This window comes from Heteronotia binoei, chromosome 17, assembly GCF_032191835.1.
Source record: "Heteronotia binoei isolate CCM8104 ecotype False Entrance Well chromosome 17, APGP_CSIRO_Hbin_v1, whole genome shotgun sequence".
In the NCBI taxonomy this organism is placed as follows: Eukaryota; Metazoa; Chordata; class Lepidosauria; order Squamata; family Gekkonidae; genus Heteronotia; species Heteronotia binoei.
The window spans coordinates 9,841,222-9,865,238 of record NC_083239.1 but is presented as its reverse complement, the minus strand read 5'-3'; the positions used below and the strand labels follow the sequence as shown (position 1 = coordinate 9,865,238).

The 24,017-nt window shown below is 46.9% G+C and overlaps 1 protein-coding gene across 1 annotated transcript; it reads right to left on the bottom strand.

The window, feature by feature from the left end:
* Window positions 1–3,937: 3,937 nt before the first annotated feature.
* Window positions 3,938–23,575, bottom strand: TRIM63 (tripartite motif containing 63). Its single transcript, XM_060258544.1, has 9 exons — window positions 23,256–23,575; window positions 20,123–20,292; window positions 17,447–17,615; window positions 12,606–12,701; window positions 11,030–11,263; window positions 9,977–9,999; window positions 7,196–7,320; window positions 5,392–5,457; window positions 3,938–3,948 (listed from the first exon to the last, which is right to left on the bottom strand). The coding sequence occupies exons 1-9, from the start codon at window positions 23,412–23,414 to the stop codon at window positions 3,938–3,940; spliced, it is 1,053 nt and encodes a 350-aa protein (XP_060114527.1). The 5' UTR covers window positions 23,415–23,575.
* Between the last annotated feature and the right edge of the window lie 442 nt (window positions 23,576–24,017).

Below are 24,017 nucleotides of genomic sequence, written 5' to 3'. Positions count from 1 at the left end.
GAGGCCCTCCCCCCGCTTCAGGGTCATCAGAAAGCCGGGTGGGGAGGGAAATGTCTGCTAGGCACTCATTATTCCCAATAGAGACCGATTCCCATAGGGTATAATGCAGAGTCAATCTCTGGGTATCGGGCTCTGTGGGGGCTGTTTTTTGAGGCAGTTGTACCAAATTTTCCTAAAAACATCCAGTGCCTCTCCTCAAAATACCCTCCCAAGTTTCAAAACATTTGGACCAGAGGGTCCAATTCTATGAGCCCCAAAAGAAGGTGCCCTATCCTTCATTATTTCCAATGGAGGAAGGGCGTTTAAAAGGTGTGCAGTTCCTTTGAATGTGATGGCCAGATCTCCCTTTGGAGTTCAATTATGCTTGTCACAAACTTGCTCCACCCCCAAAGTCCTCAGATATTTCTTGAATTGGACTTGGCAACCCTACAGACAATCATAATTCACAATCTATCTTTTAACTCAGGGGTGGGGAACTTTTTTTCTGCCAAGGGCAATTTGGATATTTATAACATCATTCGCAGGCCGTACAAAATTATCTACTTAAAACCAGTGCTCTGCCAAGGGAGAACAATTCAGGGTCGCAAAATTCATGTAAATAACTGGGTTTTTGTTTAAAGTCATGTAGGGAGAGCCTAATTTGGCACACACACACACACACCCAAACCTGCCACCCTAGGCAAATGAAATCGAGCCTCTGTTACCACCCAAGAGGCTATGCTGGACTTGAGCCCTTTCTGCCACCCCATAATATCTGGTGGACTCGAGCCTCTGTTCCCACCCAAGAGGCCATGCTGGACTGGAGCCCTTCTGCCACCCAAGAACACTCGGTGGACTGGAGTCTCTGTTACTACCGAAGAGGCCATGCTGGACCTGAGCCCCTTCTGCCCACCAATAACACCTGGTGGACTGGAGCCTCTGTTTCCACCCAAGAGGCCATGCTGGACTCGAGCACCATCTGCCACCCAATAACACCTGTTCGACTGAAGCCTCTCCTGCCACTGAAGAGGGCATGCTGGACTGGAGCCCATTCTTTCCCTCAATAATATCTGTTGGACTGGAGCCTTTCCTGCCACTGAAAAGGCCACACTGGACTGGAGCCCCTTCTGCCACCCAATAACATCTGCTGGACTGGAGCCTCTTCTGCCACCCAATAACATCCGCTGGACTGGAGCCTCTGTTACCACCCAAGAGGCCATTCTGGACTTGAGCCCCTTCTGCCACCCCATAACATCTGGTGGACTCGAGCCTTTGTTATCACCCAAGCGGCCATCCTGGATTCAAGCCCCTTCTGCCACCCAATAACACCAGGTCGACGGAAGCCTCTGTTACCACCCAAGAGGCCATGCTGGACTGGAGCCCATCTTCCACCCAATAATACCTCTTTGACTGGAGCCTCTGGTGTCACCGAAGAGGCCATGCTGGACTCGAGCTCCTTCTACCCACCAATAACACCTGCTGGACTGGAGCCTCTGTTACCACCCAAGAGGACATGCTGAACTCATGCCCCTTCTGTCACCCAATAACACCTGGTGGACTTGAGCCTCTGCTTGCAACAAAGACGCCATGCTGGACTCGAGCTCCTTTTGCCACCCAATAACACCTGGTGGACTGGAGCTTCTGTTACCACCCCAGGGGCCATGCTGGCCTCAAGCCCTTCTGCCCACCAATAACACCTGCGCACCTCTCCTTCCACCCAGGACGGCGACCTGGCAACAGTGATCCATGCAACGGTCACCTCGAGGCTGGACTACTGCAATGCCCTCTACATGGGGCTGCCCCTGTGCTGAACCCGGAAGTTGCAGCTAGTGCAGAATGCCGCTGCCCGACTGTTGTTAGGGCTCCCTAGATGGGAGCACATTCAGCCGGGGCTTCGGGAACTGCACTGGCTGCCGATAACATACCGAGTTCGGTACAAGGTGCTGGTTATGACCTTTAAAGCCCTTTATGGTCTGGGACCTGCCTACCTTAGGGACCGTCTCTCCCCACATGTTCCCCAGAGAGTGCTGAGGTCGGGGTCTCAGAACCTCCTTATAATCCCTGGGCCAAAGGAGGCCCGTCTGAAAGCGACCAGAGACAGGGCCTTCTCGATTGCAGCTCCCTGTTGGTGGAATCAGCTCCCGGAGGAGGTGAGGGCCCTGCGGAACCTTGAACAGTTCTGCAGGGCCTGTAAAACAACCCTCTTCCGGTTGGCATATAATTAATTGTGATCGGAATGCCTGAATATTAAATCTCAAACATCAGATTATGAATACTGGAAAATTTGAAGGACTGATTTAAGGAACATGCCTCCCCACTCCCCGCCATGCTGCCTCCTCCTCCCCCCTCCCAACCCTTCCCCACTCCACATGGATTTGAATGCCAGAACCGTCTCTACTGCTGCGTTCCGGCTCTCTAAAGCCCCTCTCCCCCGTCTGATCACTGGGTCAGCGGGCAAAACCGCGTTGCGGGGCCAGGCCATGCTCAGTCTGTCAGAAGCAGCGTCCTGAAAGGGTGCCTCGGCTGCCGCTGACTCCTCCCCTCCCCACTTCCTGGCTGGGAAAGAAGTCAGCAGCAGCCGAGACGCCCTTTCAGGACGCTGCTCCTGACAGACTGAGCGCAGCCCGGCCCTGCGGCACGGTTTTGCCCGCCGACCCAGTGGTCAGGCAGGAGGAGGGGGACTTTAGAGAGCCAGAACGTGGCGGTAGAGCCAGTTCTGGCATTGAAAACCAGGTGGCATGGAGAAGGGTCGGGAGGGAGGAGGAGGAGGCTGCATGGGGGGTGGGGAGGTGCAGGGGGCGCTGAGCCGCGGGGGGGAGGTGAAGGAAAGAAAATGGAGGGGCGGGCGGCAGTAGCGGCCGGTGGGGGAGGAGGCAGGCAAACTAGGTGCTTGCCTGGGGCACCAGGAGGGGGTGGGGAGCCCAATTTGGCGCCCCCACTCTCCCGGCACCCTAGGCAGCTGCTTAGTTTGCCTAGAGGGTGAGCTAGCCCTGGGCCTAGGATCCACAACAATAGATTCCCCCAAAACTGTTAAGGTCTCCCATCTCTGTTGGCTCTGCTCCTTGACCTTGACCCAGCACCAACTTGCCACCATGATTTTTCATTTCAAGAGCTGGCCATTCTACATCCAGCGAATGCATAAATCTACGATATTTGAACAGGCCTCTGGTAATCAAAAGCACCATGTAGCTCATATCTGTTGCTCCCCTTTGGTTTTCTTTAATCATCCCCCCCCCACATGGTCTGAAGTCAGTAGCCACTACAGCATATTATGGCAGTGAGTTCTGTAGATTGTTTTCAAACTGCTGCTACTTGCCGCCGCCACCACCAGAGTGAAATAATTTTGACAAGATAAAACTGGGATTTATTTTATTTTAACAATATGCAGCAACAAAATCAATAGGCATCTTTGAAGTTTAACTACAGACATCACAGGGGAGAGCATTCTTTATTAGATCCTTTACTCAACATTTTCTAAAGAAGCTAAGTCTAACTGTATCTTCCTCTTTTCCCTATGTCCTACGTAGTGCAAAGAAATCCTTGTAAATAATTCCCAAAATCAACATCCTTCGGTTCATGGAAGGATGCTGTGAAGCAAAAAAGGAGAAAAAACACATTGTTTCTTTACAAAATATTCAAGTGCCATGACAGTTATGTACAAAAAAGAAAAATACTTATAAAATGTACGAAAGGTTTCAGTTTGCACCCGTGTATAAAAGTGTCTTTGTGCAAGTTTTCTTTCTGAATTGCCAAGAATCCCACACTCCAAATGGCTCTTCATCAGCTGGGATTTTACCCTGCTCTTTCCATTGCTTGTTTGGGCATTCTGTCTGGGTTCTCCCATCCCCCACCCCAATATCGTCGTCATCATCATCATCACACCACAATCCCTGGGTTCTCTCTGCCTGTACATGGGGAATTTTTCCTCTTCCTCCATGGAATTTACTTTCCTGCTTTGTTATTGAGAACCTGGAAGAAAACAGGACAGAAGGAAGGGTTAGGCTGTATTCAGATATCACAGAAAAGACTGGTTTGTTTAAAGCAGAGGTCCCCAGCATGGTGCCTGCGAGTGCTGTGGTGCTTGCCATCATCTTTTCTGTGATATCTGAATAGTTTGGTGCCAGTTTGGTGTAGTGGTTAAGTGTGCGGTCTCTTATCTGGGAGAACCGGGTTTGATTCCCCACTCCTCCACTTGCACCTGCTAGCATGGCCTTGGGTCAGCCATAGCTCTGGCAGAGGTTGTCCTTGAAAGGGCAGCTGCTGTGAAAGCCCTCTCCAGCCCCACCCACCTCACAGGGTGTCTGTTGTGGGGGAGGAAGGTAAAGGAGATTGTGAGCCGCTCTGAGACTCTTCGGAGTGGAGGGCGGGATATAAATCCAATATCTTCTTCTTCTTCTTCTTCTGTCACCTGCCAAGCGTTTTTAGAAAGTGGGTGGGACTGGTGGGACTTTTGCCCAGCAAGGCTTCTAATTGACTACTGGAGATCTGATTGGTTGTGCAGATTTTTTGAAATGTTGTTTTGGCAGCAGCTGTCAGCACAGCGCATGATCTTCACTATGGGACTGAAGGTATCTACAGAAGCCATTTTGTGGCTGACTCTGCCTCCTGTGGCAGCCATTTTGTGGCTGTGCCCACTACACCGTGTTAGAATTCCAAAAGTGCCCTCAGGCTCAAAAGGTTTGGGGACCCAAGGTTTAAAACATGGTTTGTGCAACACATTCTATTTGGTTTATCAGATGCAACAATCAGAATCTCAGTTTCTGCAAAGCCTGACAACGTAGCAGTTACAAAAAGTGTAAAGTTACTTCCCCCTCCAAATAAAAAAAACCCTTAAATGTCTGCTCAACCATCAAAGCAGTTTTATAGCGGAGAACTGAGAGCCATCTGTGAGAATCAATAAAATAAGCCTGATTATTTGTTGGGTCCATTGAAACTAATTTCATTCAGAAAAATTAGCATATTGTGACTTTATAATACAAGAGCAACCTTTTGGGGTTTGGGGTCAATGAATGGTTAATCGAACTCAGTATCCCTTCTCTGAAAATGGCCAGCTCCCAGATGCTTGGTGGAAGCATCTGTGAATGTACAGGGAATACAGTCCACATCCCCTCCCCCAAACTCCAGAAAATTTAATGTCGGCTTCTGAACTAGCGCTCTACCTCCTCCAACCTTCCAGGTTTTCCCCAACTCTGTTGCAGTTCCCCCCCAACCTGCTTTCATACATTTTTTTTCTCTCAGAAGATCATATCCAAAGCAGGTTTGGAAACATGTGGGAAGAAAGGGGCAGCTTTCTCCACCTCTCCACATACAGTACAATTTTCCCTGCCACCCACTATCCCACCTCAACCTCCCATGCCAGCAGGCTTTTAGCCATTCTTTAAAAAAAAAAGAATTCTCAGGCTTGCTACATACCGTCCCCATCACCAGTATCGTCCTCTTCTGTTTCTTCTTCCTCATTTACCTCTTCATCATCCTCATCTTCAAAGGAAAGGGAGGAAAAATTAGGAAGTGAATCCCTTTGAAACTCCTATTTTCTACCAAGAGGTCACCTTCTGGTTATTTTCATTCAGGAGGAGGGATAAGACCAAAAGCCAGAAGGCACTTGAAGGTTCTTAGATAGCCTCTAGTATCAAATGGGGCTTTTCCAATATTTTAGAGGCCTGCTTATGATTCTGGTGATAATTCATTATCTTGCTTTGAAAGACAGACAAGTTTCCTTCCTGATGGCAGCAGATTTTGCCATAACACAGGAGAGTGTAGTAACTGAAGGATAGGGTTATGGACTTCAGCCACAGGGAAGACATGGAGGCAATTAGAGAAAAAACTAATCTACTCGACATAATGGTCCTCGACATACTCCAGCATGAATTTTGACATATTGTAGCAGCTACTGATGATGTCAGAAACACCTAAGCACACTATACTATGTGTCTCTAAGAATTCGGTTCTCCACTATGCTTGAACACCATGGCTACAGATAATCATGGGGTGCGGTCACACGTACCATTAAAAGTGGGTGTGTAGCGCTCAAATCTGAACCGCTGAATATTGATTCGATGCAGGGCAGTTCAGACGAGCATCCAAGAATGCGATTCATTCTGTTGTTGCGCGATCAGACATCCAATACTATCACGCTCTTTTCTTGGAGCATGCGTAATCAGATGGTGATTTCTGGGATTGGGGGGGTCCATTGAACATGCGCCCAACTGTTTGGAGCTGGGAAATCAAACGTTGCTTCAGAGGCAGGGGGGAAGGGGGAAAGTTTCCGGAATTAACGTTGCCGATTGAAACCAAGGAACTGCCAGGAATTACTTTCCTAGAAATTGGCAGTGACAATGATATCTGGAAATCCTCCACATTGGAAAAAAAGATTTTTTTCCTATTCTGAATAGTGGGATAACGTTTTCTCCCCCTCCGATCCTGTGTTGATTGGAGAACCAGAAGCGTCACCTCAGATTCCCAGATGATCTGGCAATGCGCATGTCTGCTGGGGCTTTTTAAAAAAAAAAAGGTGGGAGGCAGTATTGCGCGTGAGCTGTCCAAACAGCAAAAAGCCGATCTTGTGCCGCTGTTTTGAAAAAGGACCGGACTTTCTGTGCTGTCAAATTAATGCGCCATTCAGGCGTAGCAAGCCTGGATGACCCTGGATGACGCTCAATTGCCAGATGTGGATGTCTGAACAAACACATTTAATCCGTCAGCCAGACGGAGCTGTGTCGCCACTAATGGTACGTCTGACTGCACCCATAAAGTGGTATTACAGTTAGCAAATTCTCAGAGGGCAGGTGATTCCAAGGACCAATAAAGTTTTACCTCATCCAACAGAGTTTCACCTCATCCTGCTGACTTTGTTCTGAACCTTCAGAACAAAGTAACAAACTATGCTTTCAGACCGTTTGGTTAATTGTAGTTTTCCAATCAAAATGGGAATATTGATAGGTCAGTGCTGTTTTCACAGGTGACAAGGACAGACCTTAATCTACAGGTTCAAATTACCGTATTTTTTGCACCATAAGACTCACTTTCCCCCCCCCAAAAAAGTGGAGGGAAAAGTGTGTGCGTCTTAAGGAGTGAATACTGCAAAAAATTCACACAAATGCCTCTAAATTCACACAAACAGCTCTAAAAACTAGGTGCGTCTTATGCTCAGGTGCGTCTTATGGAGCGAAAAATACGGTAATTTTTTCCCCATTAACAGAAGGTCTAGTTACCTCACCTGTTTCAAAATCTATGGCTCTCACTGTTTCTGCAATGTGTTCTAGGTCAAGGGTGAAATAGTCCATGTTTTCAAAACCTGGTTCGATTTTCTCCAGTTGACCTCCTTTTGATGCCTCTACAATTCTGCAGAGGAAACAGAACGGGGAAAAGGGATTAAATGTAGATTTCCATTGCAGTCTTTCCAGAAATATGACCCATTATATCTTGGATCTAGATCAACAGAATGAAAGGAGGAAAATAGTATTCAGAATGGATCCCCTTGGGTTGGAGTGGCTTGCCCTGTCCTAAAAGCCCCCCACCTTTTGAGCTGGCTTTATGGTAGGTCAAACCAGAAGCCACCCAAGATAGAGAACTATGGGGCAGATTACCAGCAGAAGTCAGTCTAGCATGGGGATCCTGTAGTGAGTGGCCCAAGCCCTTTCCTGCAAGCTTCATTGACAGAGAGGGGATTCAAGTCTGGTTCTACAAGATCTTAGTCCAACATTCTTACAACTACACCATGCTTCCTGGCTGAGTTTCTGGCAAATTGTGGCAGAAAGTGCTGTCAAGTTGCCTTCAACCTATCACAATCCCATAGGGTTAAGAACATAAGAGAAGCCATGTTGGATCAGGCCAACGGCCCATCAAGTCCAACACTCTGTGTCACACAGTGGCAAAAAATTTTATATACACACATACACTGTGGCTAATAGCCACTGATGGACCTGTGCTCCATATATTTATCTAAACCCTTCTTGAAGGTGGCTATGCTTGTGGCCGCCACCACCTCCTGTGGCAGTGAATTCCACATGTTAATCACCCTTTGGGTGAAGAAGTATCCGTTTTATCCGTTTTAACCTTTCTGCTCAGCAATTTCATCGAATGCCCACGAGTTCTTGTATTGTGAGAAAGGGAGAAAAGTACTTCTTTCTCTACTTTCTCCATCCCATGCTTTATCTTGTAAACCTCTATCATGTCACCCCGCAGTCGACGTTTCTCCAAGCTAAAGAGTCCCAAGCGTTTCAACCTTTCTTCATAGGGAAAGTGCTCCAGTCCTTTAAACATTCTAGTTGCCCTTCTCTGGACTTTCTCCAATGCTATAATATCCTTTTTGAGGTGCGGCGACCAGAACTGCACACAGTACTCCAAATGAGACCGCACCATTGATTTATACAGGGGCATTATGATACTGGCTGATTTGTTTTCAATTCCCTTCCTAATAATCCCCAGCATGGCGTTGGCCTTTTTTATTGCAGACGCACACTGTCTTGACATTTTCAGTGAGTTATCTACCACGACCCCAAGATCTCTCTCTTGGTCAGTCTCTGCCAGTTCACACCCCATCAACTTGTATTTGTAGCTGGGATTCTTGGCCCCAATGTGCATTATTTTGCACTTGGCCACATTGAACCGCATCTGCCACGTTGACGCCCACTCACCCAGCCTCAACAGATCTCTTTGGAGTTCCTCACAATCCTCTCTGGTTCTCACCACCCTAAACAATTTAGTGTCATCCGCAAACTTGGCCACTTTACTGCTCACTCCCAACTCTAAATCATTTATGAACAAGTTAAAGAGCATGGGACCCAGTACCGAGCCCTGCGGCACCCCACTGCTTACTGTCATCCACTGCGAAGACTGCCCATTTATACTCACTCTCTGCTTCCTATTAATTAGCCAGTTTTTGATCCACAAGAGGACCTGTCCTTTTACTCCATGACTCTCAAGCTTTCTAAGGAGCCTTTGATGAGGAACTTTATCAAAAGCTTTCTGGAAGTCAAGGTAAACAACATCTATTGGGTCGCCTTTGTCCACAAGTTTGTTCAACATGTTTGTTCACAGAAAGAGATGAATGAAGGTGCTTTGCTATTGCCTGCCTCTGCATAGGAAGTAACCAACTTGGGTTTCCTTGGTGGTCTCCCATCCTGACCCTGCTTATCTTCCCAAGATCTAACCAGGTCAGGCCAGCCTGGGTTATCCAGGTCAGGGCAAAAATGGTGGGTGTTTTGTTAAACTAGTGATAAGGATAAAGAAACAACAGATTGCAAATCCACTGATAGGGCAGAGGGAGGGAATTTTTGTAGGTCATCCCTCACAGTGAGCGAGCCTTGTTTAGGGCTGAGGTTAACAACACGGAAGATGCTGAGGACCATCTCAAATGGCTCTGTAAAAAAAGGTGCACCATAACACAGGCTCCAATTTAGCTGGGATCCTGGTTTATAACACACAGCATAATGATTCGTCCAGCCCTGGCTTTCTCTTGAGCAGGGGTCCTCAAACTTTTTAAATAGGGGGCCAGTTCACTGTCCCTCAGACTGTTGGAGGGCCAGACTGCCATTACTGTACAAGGCCGCGGGCCGTCAGTTCTCCATCTTCTGCATCTCTCTCCCTTCCCCACACCACACACCCCGGCCTGGGAACTCACCTCACCTCGGTATCACCTCACACTCTGTCTCCGCCGCCTCAGCCCAGTGCCGGAAGTGTGCGTTGCTAACGCGAGTTTAGGTCGAACGTCACTTCTGGTCTGATTTTGCCATAACCCGGCGGGCTGCATAAACGTCCTCAGCGGGCCGCATCTGGCCCGCGGGCCGTAGTTTGAGGACCCCTGCTCTTGAGTATTGCAACTGGTCAAAAAAACCCCTAGTGCACCCATTCAAACTTGAGTTTGTCAGTGGAGCTTTGTGTTTAAACTTTCAACCGGAGAGAGGGATTCCCATTAGGAACTGGTGATTTGTTGAGGACAACCACAATTCTATCTTAAGTCGTACGGTACAGGGGAAAAAAATGTTCCAGGACTTACGTTTTAATGAGCTGCTTGGCAGACTGAAAGAGAGAGAAGGAGGGAGAGAACACTTGTAAATAATAATCTCTCAGTTTAAGATAAAGCCAGTAACCTCTCTGATTCCACCCAGGCTATCTTTACGAACTTGCATTCAATTCAGGTACCAAGCTCTCTAGCTAGGAACCCAGCACCAAGCCTAAAGCTCTGCAAAACACCCTACAGACTATAAATTGCAGAAAGTCACAGAACAACCAGTACATTCCACAGAACAATCAGCACAGTCAACAACCATCTTCCTTATCTTCACACCCCTTCCAACCCTCCCAGCAATTAACACGGAACAATGGTCACATTCAACAGCCAGTTTCCTTATCACTATCCTTCCAGGAAGCCCCACCAAACAATGGGCACATCCACAAACCAATTGCCCTTTCACCACACCCCCTCCAGCCTAGAAATAGCAGCTCTCCAGCAGCCCTGGCCCCGCTCAATGCACAGCAGCCAAGAAGGTCAGAGCGCCTGCTCCGGCTGCAACGCCACTGAGGATGTTCTCTGCAGCTGAGAACGAAACGTCTGTAAGGAAAACTTTCTCCAGTAGAACACGGCACTTGAGCCCGAAAGATTCTACAAACCCTAATCCCTGGATGAGCTCCACTACCTTTTTTTCTACAAAACGACTCCTGGAGGAACCCCATAACTTTTGTGATAGTCCCCTTAGCTGCTGTTTCTGGAAAGCTAAAGGGTGGGCAAATTGGTAAAGCTTGTGAATTGCATCTTTCCTTCACTCTCCATAATCTGAGTATTGTCCTAATCCATCCCCACCGCCCCCCCCCCCCTGGTGCCTAGGTAAGTGAGGAATAATCAAACTTTAAGTGAGGAAAAGTAAAACTTTAAAGTCAAAGTTGTGTTTTAATATTGTGGGTTTAACTTGTAAGCTGCCTCAAGCAAGACTCTGAAAAGCTGGCATAGGAATATTCTAAATAAATACACCTAGCCCCAGCTGCCAGCCGGCCTCCATGCAGAGGACTATGGGTATCTGGATGCCTAACTCGATCTGGGTTTCTAGCTCACCATGAGAAATGCAGCTCCTGCCTCCTCTTCCATGGACTGAATGGCACTCTCCACCAGCTTGCTAGACTTCTCCAGCTGCTCCTTATACTGCTGGATGAGGTTCTGCATGAACCCGACTTTCTCTTCTTGCTCCTTGGAGATCCGTTCCAGCAGTTCACTCTTCTTCTCCTCCATGACAGTGATCAAAGCTTCAAACTTTTCACACAGGGCCTGTTTTACCTGCCGGCTGTTCTCCTGCAAGAGGAGGAATGAATGAATGAGCTGTTTGCTGAGAAGGGAGTGTAGGAAGGGGAGCTGGGGGTCAGGCATATTGTCACTCTCAAGTCTTCCAAAGAGAGACATCTCAGCCTGCCTGCCATATCCAGAGAGTACACATTCATCCATGGATGTTGCTAAAATGTCATCGAAGAGGCCCCAGTTGCATCTCCCTATTGCCACAGGCACCATCTTCTCTACTCCATTGTTTACGCCTCTGGAACAAAGGGCGTTTTCGCACTCACCTTCAGCCGGCGCGACCCCCCTCTTCACCGCACAGGATCTGCGCGGATTTCGCACTAAATGCCGCGGAGCAGCCGGAAGAGCCGGAAACTCCCGTCGCAAAAGCCGCGCAAACGGAAACTGCTTTTTGGCGGTTTATGTTTGAGCGGCTTTTGCGCCGGGAGCTTCCAGCTCTTCTGGCTGCTCCGCGGCATTTAGTGCGAAATCCGCGCAGATCTTGCGCGGTGAAGAGGGGGGTCGCGCCGGCTGAAGGTGAGTGCGAAAACGCCCAAAGTGATTCAAAAGGGTCTCTGCCCTTTCACAAAGCAGCCTTACTCTACTGCAACTGCTTATTTGGGGCTCAACATGCCATTCAAGACTGACTCCTACATAACTGCAGGAGAGATCACATGCTGGTTCCAGTCTTTTGAAATGGCCTACCAGAGCAGGTGAGAACCGTGTCTTCCCTTGCTAGGAAGTTGTGTAAGGCAGGCCTCTTCCAGAGAGCGCTGGGTAAATTTTCCCAGCGGATTTGGCTGTGAGTTTGCGGATCCTGGGTGTTTTAAATTGCTTTTAAATTGGTAACTATTTAAATCTGTTTCAGTTTTGTTAACTCGATTATGCTCTGTCTTTGCAGCTCAACTGCTACACGGTTCACTGCCATGATCCCATGGAGCTGAGGCAGGATAGGAATGTTTTAAATAAAATAAATAAAGATAAATACAATGCATGGTATTGCTTTTATTGCTTATTGCCCTGAATGACAGTCCTAGGCTGCTTCAAGTGTTTTAAATGGAGAGTTCAGCATATGTACATCAATAATCAAAGTTTCCATCTGCCCCCCACACTGCACATACAGTATTCCTCACTCTGACTTCCATGCCCCGCCCCACCCAGGTGGCCCTTTCATGCCAACTCCTTCCTCTCAAAGGATACAGTCCTCACCCCTGCTTTAGATCCCCAGATTTGGAAGGGGAAGCCGCCCCGCTTTTGAGAAGGGCTAGGGCTCCCCCAGCCGCCCTCAGCCATCGCTTGGTGTTGGATATCCCTTCCGCCACTCAGATTTCAAAGAGCTCAGCCCATTTGCAGCGTTCCTCACCTCAGTGCTTTTGCACGACTCTTCCAGCTGGTTGATTATCGTCTGGATCCTGTCATTCCCTGCCACCAACATAGAGATGCAGTTGGTCAGCTCGGTCTGTGAGGGAAGAAGATAAGAATAGATTTCAGGCCAGCCTCCTCCTCCCTGCAGGCGAGAGAAGACGCTTGGGCTGCTCTTTAGAGAGCGGGGAGAGAGGAGAACAGCTGAGGAAACAGGGAGGCCCAAAGGGGTGTTCAAGGAGGCGGCGGGGGTGGAGATTCTGGAATTTGGTGGTAATCGGCACTTTGTGGAGGTTTAATTTTAGAGAGGCTAGTGTTGTCCCACCTTGGAAATGTATGTGTCAGGCACCTCCTTGCTATTACGAGAAGAAGAAGAAGATATTGGATTTATATCCCGCCCACCACTCCGAAGAGTCCCAGAGCGGCTCACAATCTCCTTTCCCTTCCTCCCCCACAACAGACACCCTGTGAGGTGGGTGGGGCTGGAGAGGGCTCTCCCAGCAGCTGCCCTTTCAAGGACAACCTCTGCCAGAGCTATGGCTGACCCAAGGCCATCCCAGCAGGTGCAGGTAGAGGAGTGAGGGAATCAAAAATGGTTCTCCCAGATAAGAGAGTTATGGCTGACCCAAGGCCATTCCAGCAGGTGCAAGTGGAGGAGTGGGGAATCAAACCCGGTTCTCCCAGATAAGAGTCTGCACACTTAACCACTACACCAAACTGGCTCTCCCTAAGAAAACGCAGGGACATCCTAGGAAAACGTGGGCCCAGTGGTCTCTCGTGCCTAAACCAAGGCAGAGGCAAATCCACCATTCCTTGTTCATCCGGGCAACTTCAGCATATCATGGAGCTGATGGCCTCTGATCCCTACACCTGCCACGCTTGTTTGCTTTTAAGCCAGCCTTTGCTGACTCGTAGTCAGGACAGTTGAGAACTTCCCTGGATCCCCAGACAAAGATTTCTGCTGGGCCCCCACTATCTCGCCCAGATCCAATTTGAACAAATGATGTGGCTTGTTCATTTGTTTGGGCTGCCAGGGTAGCCCAAGGCGCCTGGAATTTTGTCTCCCTCACCACTGGCACCTTGCACATAGCCCATTTATGAAACCACACAGACAGATTGCCTCTTGAAACCAGCCAGCTTGGGACAGCCTGGCTTAAATCAGCATTTTACCAGGGCTGAAAGGAGTCAAGCAAATTGTGTCTAGTTTATTAGGGTTTGTAGAATCTTTCGGGCTCAAGTGCCGTGTTCTACTGGAGAAAGTTTTTCTTCCAGACGTTTCGTTCTCAGCTGCGGAGAACATCCTCAGTGGCGTTGCAGCCGGAGCAGGCGCTCTGACCTTCTTGGCTGCTGTGCATTGAGTGGGGCCAGGGCTGCTGGAGAGCTGCTATTTCTAGGCTGCTATTTCTAGGCCCTTTCACCACACCCCCTCCAGCCTAGAAATAGCAGCTCTCCAGCAGCCCTGGCCCCACTCAATGCACAGCAGCCAAGAAGGTCAGAGCGCCTGCTCCGGCTGCAACGCCACTGAGGATGTTCTCCGCAGCTGAGAACGAAACGTCTGGAAGAAAAATTTTCTCCAGTAGAACACAGCACTTGAGCCTGAAAGATTCTACAAACCCTAATGATGTTACCAGCCGTGAAAACCTGAAATCTTTGTGTCTCGTTTGCACAGCCGAGTTGGTCTGTTGGCAATGTGTTGCACAGAGCTGGGTCTGGCTGCGTGCAGATTTTGTCACACGAAGCCATTGTACAATCCTGGCTCACTACCACTCAACCTACAGTAATCACCCCAAAGCTTGACCCACTGAGAGGTCTGGGGTGGGAAGTCCAAGTTGCATTGCAAGATGGCTGTATGGCAATGAGATTTGTAGAACTGCTTCTGGCTTCGGGACAACATCCCCGGGGATCCACTCAACCCACGTTCTTAACAAGTCCATGTGGTCCTAGGAACTGGCTCTAATTAAATATATTATTGGACATTGGAAGGGAGGGTCAGCTGTGTATCAATCCTTGCTCTATTTCAGTACCATATGGCAAAGACCCTCACAAACACTGGCAGGCATATGAAGCTGCTTAGGGGGGGAAGACGGTTGTCCAAAGGGAATTAATGGTAGCAGTGACAGTACCCAAGTCCATTGAAAGGAATTGTGCAATTGATTTGCTCAGTCCATGCTAATCTATGGGATTAAAATCCAGAGGAGAAATCAGGAGCTTTGGATTCCATCCATGAAGCCCAGGGAAAGACCTCCACCCACACAGCTTCTCCTTTGGGAATGCTTTTCCTAGACCTCAAACCTCCGCCTTGCTCTTGACTCTAAATATAACCTTCCAGTGACTGCTTTGGGACTGCAGTCATCTGTATATTCAGACCCACTGTATTCAGGCTGAGAGCTATTCCTGAAAGGCACAGCACAGCACATCCTAGCGTCTCCAGTGGCCTCTTGGCCCAAATGGGAGAAAAGCCCTCCCTCCCACCCTGAGAGTTCATCTGCATTCCCAGTTGGCAAGATGCAAACACCTCTGAGGTCAAAGTATGACCCTTTGCCCTGGTGCCGAAGCATATAGAATCCCTCTTTTGCCTTAGAAGAAGAGTTGGATTTATACCCTGCCCTTCCCTTGGAGTGTCAGAGTGGTTTACAATCTCCATCCCTTCCTCCCCTCACAACAGACACCCTGTGAGGTAGGTGGGGCTAATTGCTCTTTAGCAAAACAGCTCTGAGAAAGTTATGACTGACCCAAGGTCACTCAGCTGGCTGCATGTGGAGGAGTGGGGAATCAAACCTGGTTCTCCAAATTAGAGTCCACTACACTTAACCACTACACCAAACTTGCTCCTAATCTAACAGGTTTTCAGACTGTGTACCAGGGACCATCTGGGTCCCTCAATCATACAGATAGGTGGCTTGGGTCAGCCATAGCCCTGGCAGAGGTTGTCCTTGAAAGGGCAGCTGCTGTGAGGGCCCTCTCCAGCCCCACCCACCTCACAGGGTGTCTGTTGTGGGGGAGGAAGGGAAAGGAGATTGTGAGCCGCTCTGAGACTCTTCGGAGTGGAGGGCGGGATATAAATCCAATTTCTTCTTCTTCTTCTTCTTCTTCTTCTTCTTCTTCTTCTTCTTCTTCTTCTTCTTCTTCTTCTTCTTCTTCTATTAGATTGACAGTTGGCCCACAACTGCCAATTAAAGTGTGTGTGTGTGTGCGCGCACAAGTGTGTTTCTTATGTCCTAAAAAGTGGGGACTTGTTTTGGTGATTTTTGGGAACACTCCTAGGGGAGAAAAAACTAGGGTTCCCTAATCATAAAGGAAATCAGGCTAATATTTTGCTTCAATTAAATCACCCAGTCATGGCAAAACAGAGTGTCTGCCCCACAGCCATGGCAATGAGGATGGATTCTCTTCACCCCATTTCAGAAGAAGAGCAAAGTATGGCTCCCTTTCCCTTTGCTGATCATATAGCCATATGGGAATACATGATGCCGTTTGGTCTTAAAGGAGCAACTTGACTCTTGCTTTGTTCTACTGCTTCAGACCAACACAGCTGCCCACCTGGATCTATCTACATGGTGCCATTTTGTCATTACAGAGTGAGAAGAGAAAGACAGCTAATATTGTGTCATGGTTAGGGTGCTGGAATATGACCTGGAAGACTCCAATTCAAATCTCCAAAGGTTGATTGCACGTAACTCAAATAAATAAAATGGAGATAGAAAAACCCTGTATGCTGTCCTGAGCTCCTTGAAGAAAAAACAGGATTTTAAAAAAGCATGAGATGGCAAGCTCATGACCATGGGGCAATTCCTGATTGAAGAAGAAGAAGAAGATATTGGATTTATATCCTGCCCTCCACTCCGAAGAGTCTCAGAGCAGCTCACAATCTCCTTTCCCTTCCTCCCCCACAACAGACACCCTGTGAGGTAGATGAAGATATTGGATTTATATCCTGCCCTCCACTCCAAAGAGTCTCAGAGGGGCTCACAATCTCCTTTCCCTTCCTCCCCCACAACAGACACCCTGTGAGGTAGATGAAGATATTGGATTTATATCCCGCCCTCCACTCTGAAGAGTCTCAGAGCGGCTCACAATCTCCTTTCCCTTCCTCCCCCACAACAGACACCCTGTGAGGTAGATGAAGATATTGGATTTATATCCCGCCCTCCACTCCGAAGAGTCTCAGAGCGGCTCACAATCTCCTTTCCCTTCCTCCCCCACAACAGACATCCTGTGAGGTGGGTGGGGCTGGAGAGGGCTCTCCCAGCAGCTGCCCTTTCAAGGACAACCTCTGCCAGAGCTATGGCTGACCCAAGGCCATGCCAGCAGGTGCAAGTGGAGGAGTGGGGAATCAAACCTGGTTCTCCCAGATAAGAGTCCACACACTTAACCACTACACCAAACTGGCTCTCCAGTTGACTGGAATTGCGATCCATGACTGGCTGGAATTGTGCCATAAAGATTTTTTTTAAATGGCACCAAAATAGCAGCAGAACAATGATTATGGGCAAGTACGGAAAGTGCATGAAATAATGGAATAGGAGGGATTTTGGAAGCCCCGTTGCATGATCCACAGCAAACTTTCTTATTCAAAACGTTGATGGGGGAACATCTGGAGCAACAGGAAGTTGCAGGGGAGCATGGGGTGTCTCCTAAGGTAAATTCATTTCGTGCACAGTTACTGGGAAATGTACAGACCATGGTGGTGCCCTGACTATGCACCCTTTCGCACACCGTGGCCAATGAACAGATCATTCACAGCAGACATTAAGGACATTCCTCTGAGTCTGAAAATCTAATGAATATATTCTAAATGAGTATAAAACAATTGAAAAGCAGAATCCAAGCCTCGGTTTGTACCTTTTGCCCCTGGAAGACACTTTGAAGGGGGGCCACTTCACAGTCCTTGTGAGCCCCAAAGACTTTGCACATGGAACAGGTGGGCACCTCACAGGTTAAGCAGTAGATGTTGATCTTCTCGTCTTCATGTTCCTTGCACATGGGGTGATTTCCCTTCTTCAAGGGCCGGCTGAGGAAAACGTAAGAGAAGCAAACTAGTATGATGCTTTAAGTTTGGGAATCTAGCACACAGAAAGGGGAACAGATTTGCCAAAGAAGCAGATTTTATGTTGCAGACGAAAACGTTTAATAGTGCTTTAACAATCCCTTTCTTTTAAACAGTTAACTGGCTCCGGAGTGGGAAGGGACAGAGGCAACGTTTAATTATCTCCCTACTCATCCTCCGCACGACAAACATATATTTGAAGTCCTGTGGGGAATATTGGAGGGAGTGATTTAGACAAGGGAATAGCTGGTGTGGAAAGGATGAAACAGTTTTATAAAAGTAACGATGTGGGAGGGGAATGAAGACTAGAACCTGTATGTTGCTGCGTACAGTAGAAACTGGACTGGCTCCCGTTTCATCTCTAATATTAACCTCCTTGGTGAGGTTATGTTTAGATCTTTCTACTGTGCGTGCCAAAGCGTCTCAGAAGCAAGTTCTGTTTCTGCAGATCCTGTAATGTTATTTTGGGAAGCAAATGCCCCTTCTTTGCTGGATGTGACTTCTGACACCCCTCAAAATCTCATCAGTACCTGTCCTCCTATATCAGGATCTCTTTGTAATATTCCAATTTTCATGGATTCTGACAGGATTAATGTAGATTCTCACAACATTTCCATTGGTGCACCAGAGTTGGATATCAGAGCTATACTGGATTGGACCAGGGTCAAAGAAGTCACCTAATTGTGTGACTAGATTGTCACCTAATTGTGTGACTAGATTGTCACCTAATTGTGTGACTAGATTAGAAATTAGTCACCTAATTGTGTGACTAGATTAGAAATTAGTCACCTAATTGTGTGACTAGATTAGAAATTAGTCACCTAATTGTGTGACTAGATTAGAAATTAGGTGTGATCACAATTAGGTGTGATTAGGCATCTAATCACACCTAATTGTGTGATTAGATGCCTGTTTGAATACTAGTACATAATACCACCAGTTGTTCCCAGTATCTGACATTCAAAGGTATACAGCCTCTGACTGTGGAGGTTCTGCTTAGCTAATAATTGTTGATGGCCCTCTCCTTTGTGAAGTTGTCCAATTTGTATTTTAAAAGCTTTCTAATCTAGTGGCCACCACTGGATCTTGTGACAATGAATTCCACAAGCTAACTATGTGTGTTGCACAAAGGAGAACACAGTTGATTGGGATGGGAATGAGCCCTCAGTGCTGAGTTAAAGGATATGAGGAGGCCCTGTGTACTGAACTCAAGCACCCCCCACCCCCCACCTCTGAGACCTTCTTGTTCCTAGATTCACCTAGGAGGTAGCAGCCTGTATAGATCAACAGTTCATCTCTTGTTAAAATGGGTCTGGACCAAAGAACAACCAGAGAATGCACGTGGGGTCTAATATGATAGAATCCTACTCCACACACAACCTAAATTCTTATTCCCGCCACACACGTTTAGAAAACTTGCTGGCAAAAACTAGGACAGAAACTTCTCCCTAGGATTTCAATATTTTACATAAAATGAAGGAGGGACAGATTTTTAGAGGAAAAGATAAACCCTCACTTCCACATGAACTTGTCTTTGACTGAGTCAGACCATTGGTCTACCTAGGCCAACCATGTCTATTCTGACTGACAACTGACTCTCCGGGGTCTCACGCAGAGGTCTTTCATATCACCTACAAGACCCTTTAAACAGTAGCAATTTGATCTGTAAACACGTTTGCTTCTGGTGCCATGACATAGGGTTGCCAACCTCCAGGTGGGACTTATACAACAACTGCAAACAACTGTGGAAAATAACGAATGATTCCTGAAAATTACTTCAAAAACATAAATGATTATTCTTCACACACTACAAAATTACATATTATTCCGTATCATCAATTATTCATGAATATAAGGTATATTCATGAATTACTGATGATATGTAATTTTGTAGTGTTGGAAGAATAATCATTTATATTTTTGAAGTAATTTTCAGGAATTATTCGTTATTTCCCACAGTTGTTTGCGGTTGTCGCTCTATCCTGTGGAACTCTAGGCTTTATCAACCCCCAGGTGGGGCCTGGAGATCTCTCACTATTTCAGTTGGTTTCCAGATGACAGAGATCAGTTCCTCTGGAGCAAAGAGCTGCTTTGGTGGGTGGGCTCTATGGCATCAGACTCTGCTGAAGTCCCTTCCCTCCTCAAACCCCAACCTTCCCAGGCTCCATCCCCAAAATCTCCAGGTATTTCCCCACCCAGAGCTGGTAACCATACACGGCAGACTTCATCTGATGATTTCTCCACAATCAGGAAGTACAAAAGCAGACCTGGACTCCTCCGACCCTGATCTGTTGACAACCCTCTCTGTCATCCCACAGATGGTTTAGGGCCCATAAGAGGCCTGGAGTTACTCAGCAAACTTCATCTCAGACAGAGGAGAATGACTTCTTCCAGCCCCAGGCTTTTTAATTGATTACAGATTGCCTTCCCTCAACCCCCTTTCTGATGATCAGCAGTTAAGGAGTGCCAACCTGGAGTATTCCTGTTTGTAGATCTCAATGATGTTCTCCACCAGCAGATTCCTCTGGAGGCCATAGACTCCATGCCGATCCAAGATGACTTCGTGGCGGCAAGAAGGGCAACGGAACCGTCCGCCTGATAAGGTTGTTCCACGACTACTTTGCCAGTATGGGTTAGCAGCCTGTGGGTGCCATACACGACATAACGTCAAAGGTCAAGTAGCTTCTACCAAACCCAACTATCCTTGTACCACTGCCATCACCTATCTTGAGATAGTGTCATCACGACCATCCAGTGTGAGGTAAGAATGATCAATCAGTGTCCCTCACAAAACGACTGGAAACTCCCAACATGTTTGATGCACAGTGTTTGTCCTTAAAAATGAATTGTCAGCCCCAGTCTGAATCACTTTGGAATGGCTGCCAGGAGAGTTTGATTGCGGCTGGTTATTGGTGGCCAGAACCAAGTCCGTTTTTCATTTGACGCAAAGATTAGCAAGTGATCGTTTATTGCTTATTTAATCACGTGAGATATGGTTGCAAGATACGTGACGTATCAGACTTGCCAAAGCAAAAGAAGTCTGGCCTTACTCAATACCTAGGTAGTAGCCTTCATGTACATGTTAGTGTATATTTTTCTGAATGTCACTGGAGCTCTAAAGATAGGGTCTAGTAGAAATCCAAACATGTAGACAAATATAAAAACAAAATCCCACCTTGGATATAGGACTTGCCTTTAGACCAAGCTCCATCTGAGATCTGAAAGTCTTTGCTTTTAACCATGGACAACCAAAATCTTCTAATATGATATAAACAGAGCATGAAGAAGAAAAACCATATCCTGTCATCTAGTTCAGCACTGAATGCTTGATACAATCCCTCGTAGCTAGTATTCAGAGCCAGGCTGCCCTGAATGTTAAAATTATACCTATCTAATTGCCATTAATTTAACCTATCTTTTGTCTGTTCCTCTTTAAAAAGCCATCTGGACTAGTGGCTATTGCATCCTGCGGTGAATACTTCTGTGAAGATGACAATTCTGAAGGTTCTAAAGATCAGCTTCATTGTGAGACCACCATGGAAAGGTGCTGTAATCCCTTGATCAGTTTTCAGCTCATTCCCATGAGGATTTGATTGGATTTAGGTGTGCATAATTCTTCATGGACTGAATTATGATTTTTGCCTTGTGCAGTTGAGCAGAAGTCCTATTTTTGAATAACAGGTTGCATTTTTTTTTTGTAGCAAATGACTGCAGCAGGGGAAGGAATCATAGTGGAATTGTATTATTTGACAGTCCTTAAAGAGTGCTGGGAGTAAAAGTTTCTTGTGACCTAATGATGTGACTGCACCTTGCATACCCGCCATCCCAACAGTGGACAGAAGGGTGACAAGGCGCCCTTCTGGTTCAAAAAGGAAAATCCATGTAGAAATGCATTGTGGGAGCAACAATTCTCCCCAACTCTGTGCAGATGTAAGCACAGAAATTGTTTTAGCAATCTGTAGTTCTTTTGTGCGCAAAGCTGATTTTTTACAACCAATTTGCACCGTTGTTTGCACTATTTGGCATTTAATTGCAAACAGACATTAAACTGAATTTGTGCTGGAAAAGACTTGACAGCCTTCCTATCCTTCTCCTCTACAAATTGTTCTCTCAAAAAATAGATATAATAAATAACAATTTCCCACCTGTAAATGGACCTCAGATCTGCCAGATGGAGGACTGTTTGGCTGGGTCTGTGGGCTGTGCCTGATGTCCAAACCACATTGGTTCTGACAGCAATTCCCAAGGTCTATTATATCTATTTCCTTGCAAAGTCCCCTCCTCTCCACCTCCTGCCTGGTGTTAGCATTAAAGAGATTCTGATTGTGGGCAGGAAACTGATTAAGTATCTCCATTTCCAGAAGCAACTCTTGGGATCTTTTCCCATAAGGCAGTTCTGCTCTGGCACTAGACAAGGTATCATTTTCTGGTGGAAAAACTAGGTGTGCCAGTAAAATGGACACACACAGGTGTTTGCTGTGTTACACAGATTTTCCTCACTGGAAGCAACATCCACGCAAGAACCCTCCTTGAGAGATGCAGCCAGTGACAAAACCAGCTTCAGTTTCATCAGGCATCTCTCCTCAGTCTGCCAAACCATAAATCTTTCTGAAAACTTTTGAGCTCTTGTCCAGCAAACAGAGGCCATTTTCTCTTCCCCACTCCTTTGTTTTGTTTCCTTGGAGGTTCAGTTCAACACAGCTGAGGTAATCTGCGTCAGGAGGAAAATGGGGACTCTAACAGACAAGTGCTCTTATCAGCTGGTTCCTAACCAGCATTGTTCTATAATAAGAGGAGAAAAACTGGTTCTGTGGTATGAAGAGGGGTGCTTATGGTTGACCATGCAAGGCTGAGGTGCATAGGCCAGAACAAATGATTCCCGCACTCAAGGAGTTTATTGCATTCCCCTAAAAAAAAGGAGAGGGATGGATCCTGACCTTGGACAGTGAAAGACAACACCATGACAGAGTACTTTGTCCAGTATACAAAGAAAACTGAAGACACACAGACAACTTGAAGAAGCACATCTGTACAGAGCTATTGCTACAATTCTACACAGGCTTATGGCACATATATCAAAGGCTGTACACTTTCTTGGGAGTAAATCCCAACATATTCAGTAGATACACATGGGATTGGGATGAAGGGCTCCAAGTAAGAGATTTTAAAACCACTTTCAGACTGAGACAAACAGTGTGATCCTATGCAAAGTTATTACACCCTTCTGTGTTCACCAATGGACTTAAAAGAATGTAACTACATTTACTCAGGGCATGGCGCAAACAATTTCACATGTGACTTCAAAAACGCCTGTTAGAAACTGGCCCCAGCTAACAAGTAAATTTTGTGTCCATTGTGAATAACAAACAAATATTCCAAGCAGATGAAGCAGAATGGTTGTAGACTGATTTAAGGAAAAACCCTCCTTGTGAAAATGGCCTTCCATTCCATGTTCATCTTGTTAGCATCAGATGCCCTCCCCCGTCTCCCTAACATGATACTGCCACTCTTCTGTAAGCCCTCAAGCACTGAAGTTTTTAATCTTAGCAAAGGCCAAGCAGTTTAAAACATAACCTAACTTGAATATTTTGGGTGCACACTGACCTGGAAGACATCATTGGCACATTTCCTGCATAGGTTATGCTGGCAGGGTAAGATCACCACAGGTTTGCTGAACATCTCCAGGCAGATGGGGCAGATCAGCTGTTTCTCCAGGTTCTCCATGGGGTTAGAGTCTCGAATGATGCTCGACTCGTAATCCATTGCTCCGTTCAGGGCGTCTTCCAAGTTATATCCTTAACTGGTAGGTGAAAGACACCACAGAGAATGACTTGCGATCTCCTTCTAGAAGACCGACTTGGCTCTCAAGTGGCGTTTCGCCGTCTGACACTTCAAGCTAACTCTTCGGGTTTCTGTACTTTGTCTGCAGCAGCTCCCCTTGTCTATTTATAATTTATCTCAAGGGTCACATGTGCTTTGGCTGGCAGAATCGGTTGGGAAGGGGGTCGTGTTTCCTCAGGGCTGACACACTGTCACATGGAAAGGGGTGAGCAGTCGCCCCTTCGGAGAGACTGGCCTGTAAACAAGGCACAGGACAAGCTGTTCACAGTTTGGGAAGTAGATTTCCAGGGAGGTGGTATGATTTATACCCCCTCTTTCACTAAGGTCTTTTGGAACAAAGAAACTACAGCACAGTGGCCACAAGCAGTCACGCTTTTCAAGGCATTTGTCAAGAAATGCTAGCCAGGCCTCTCCCTTAACTCCAAGGATTAAACTTGAGCGACTCAACAAAATTGTTTACTATTTCCATCGCAAGCTGCCTTCATCTTCCAAAGGATGACTCTTCACATCTCCTCTTGCTGGTGC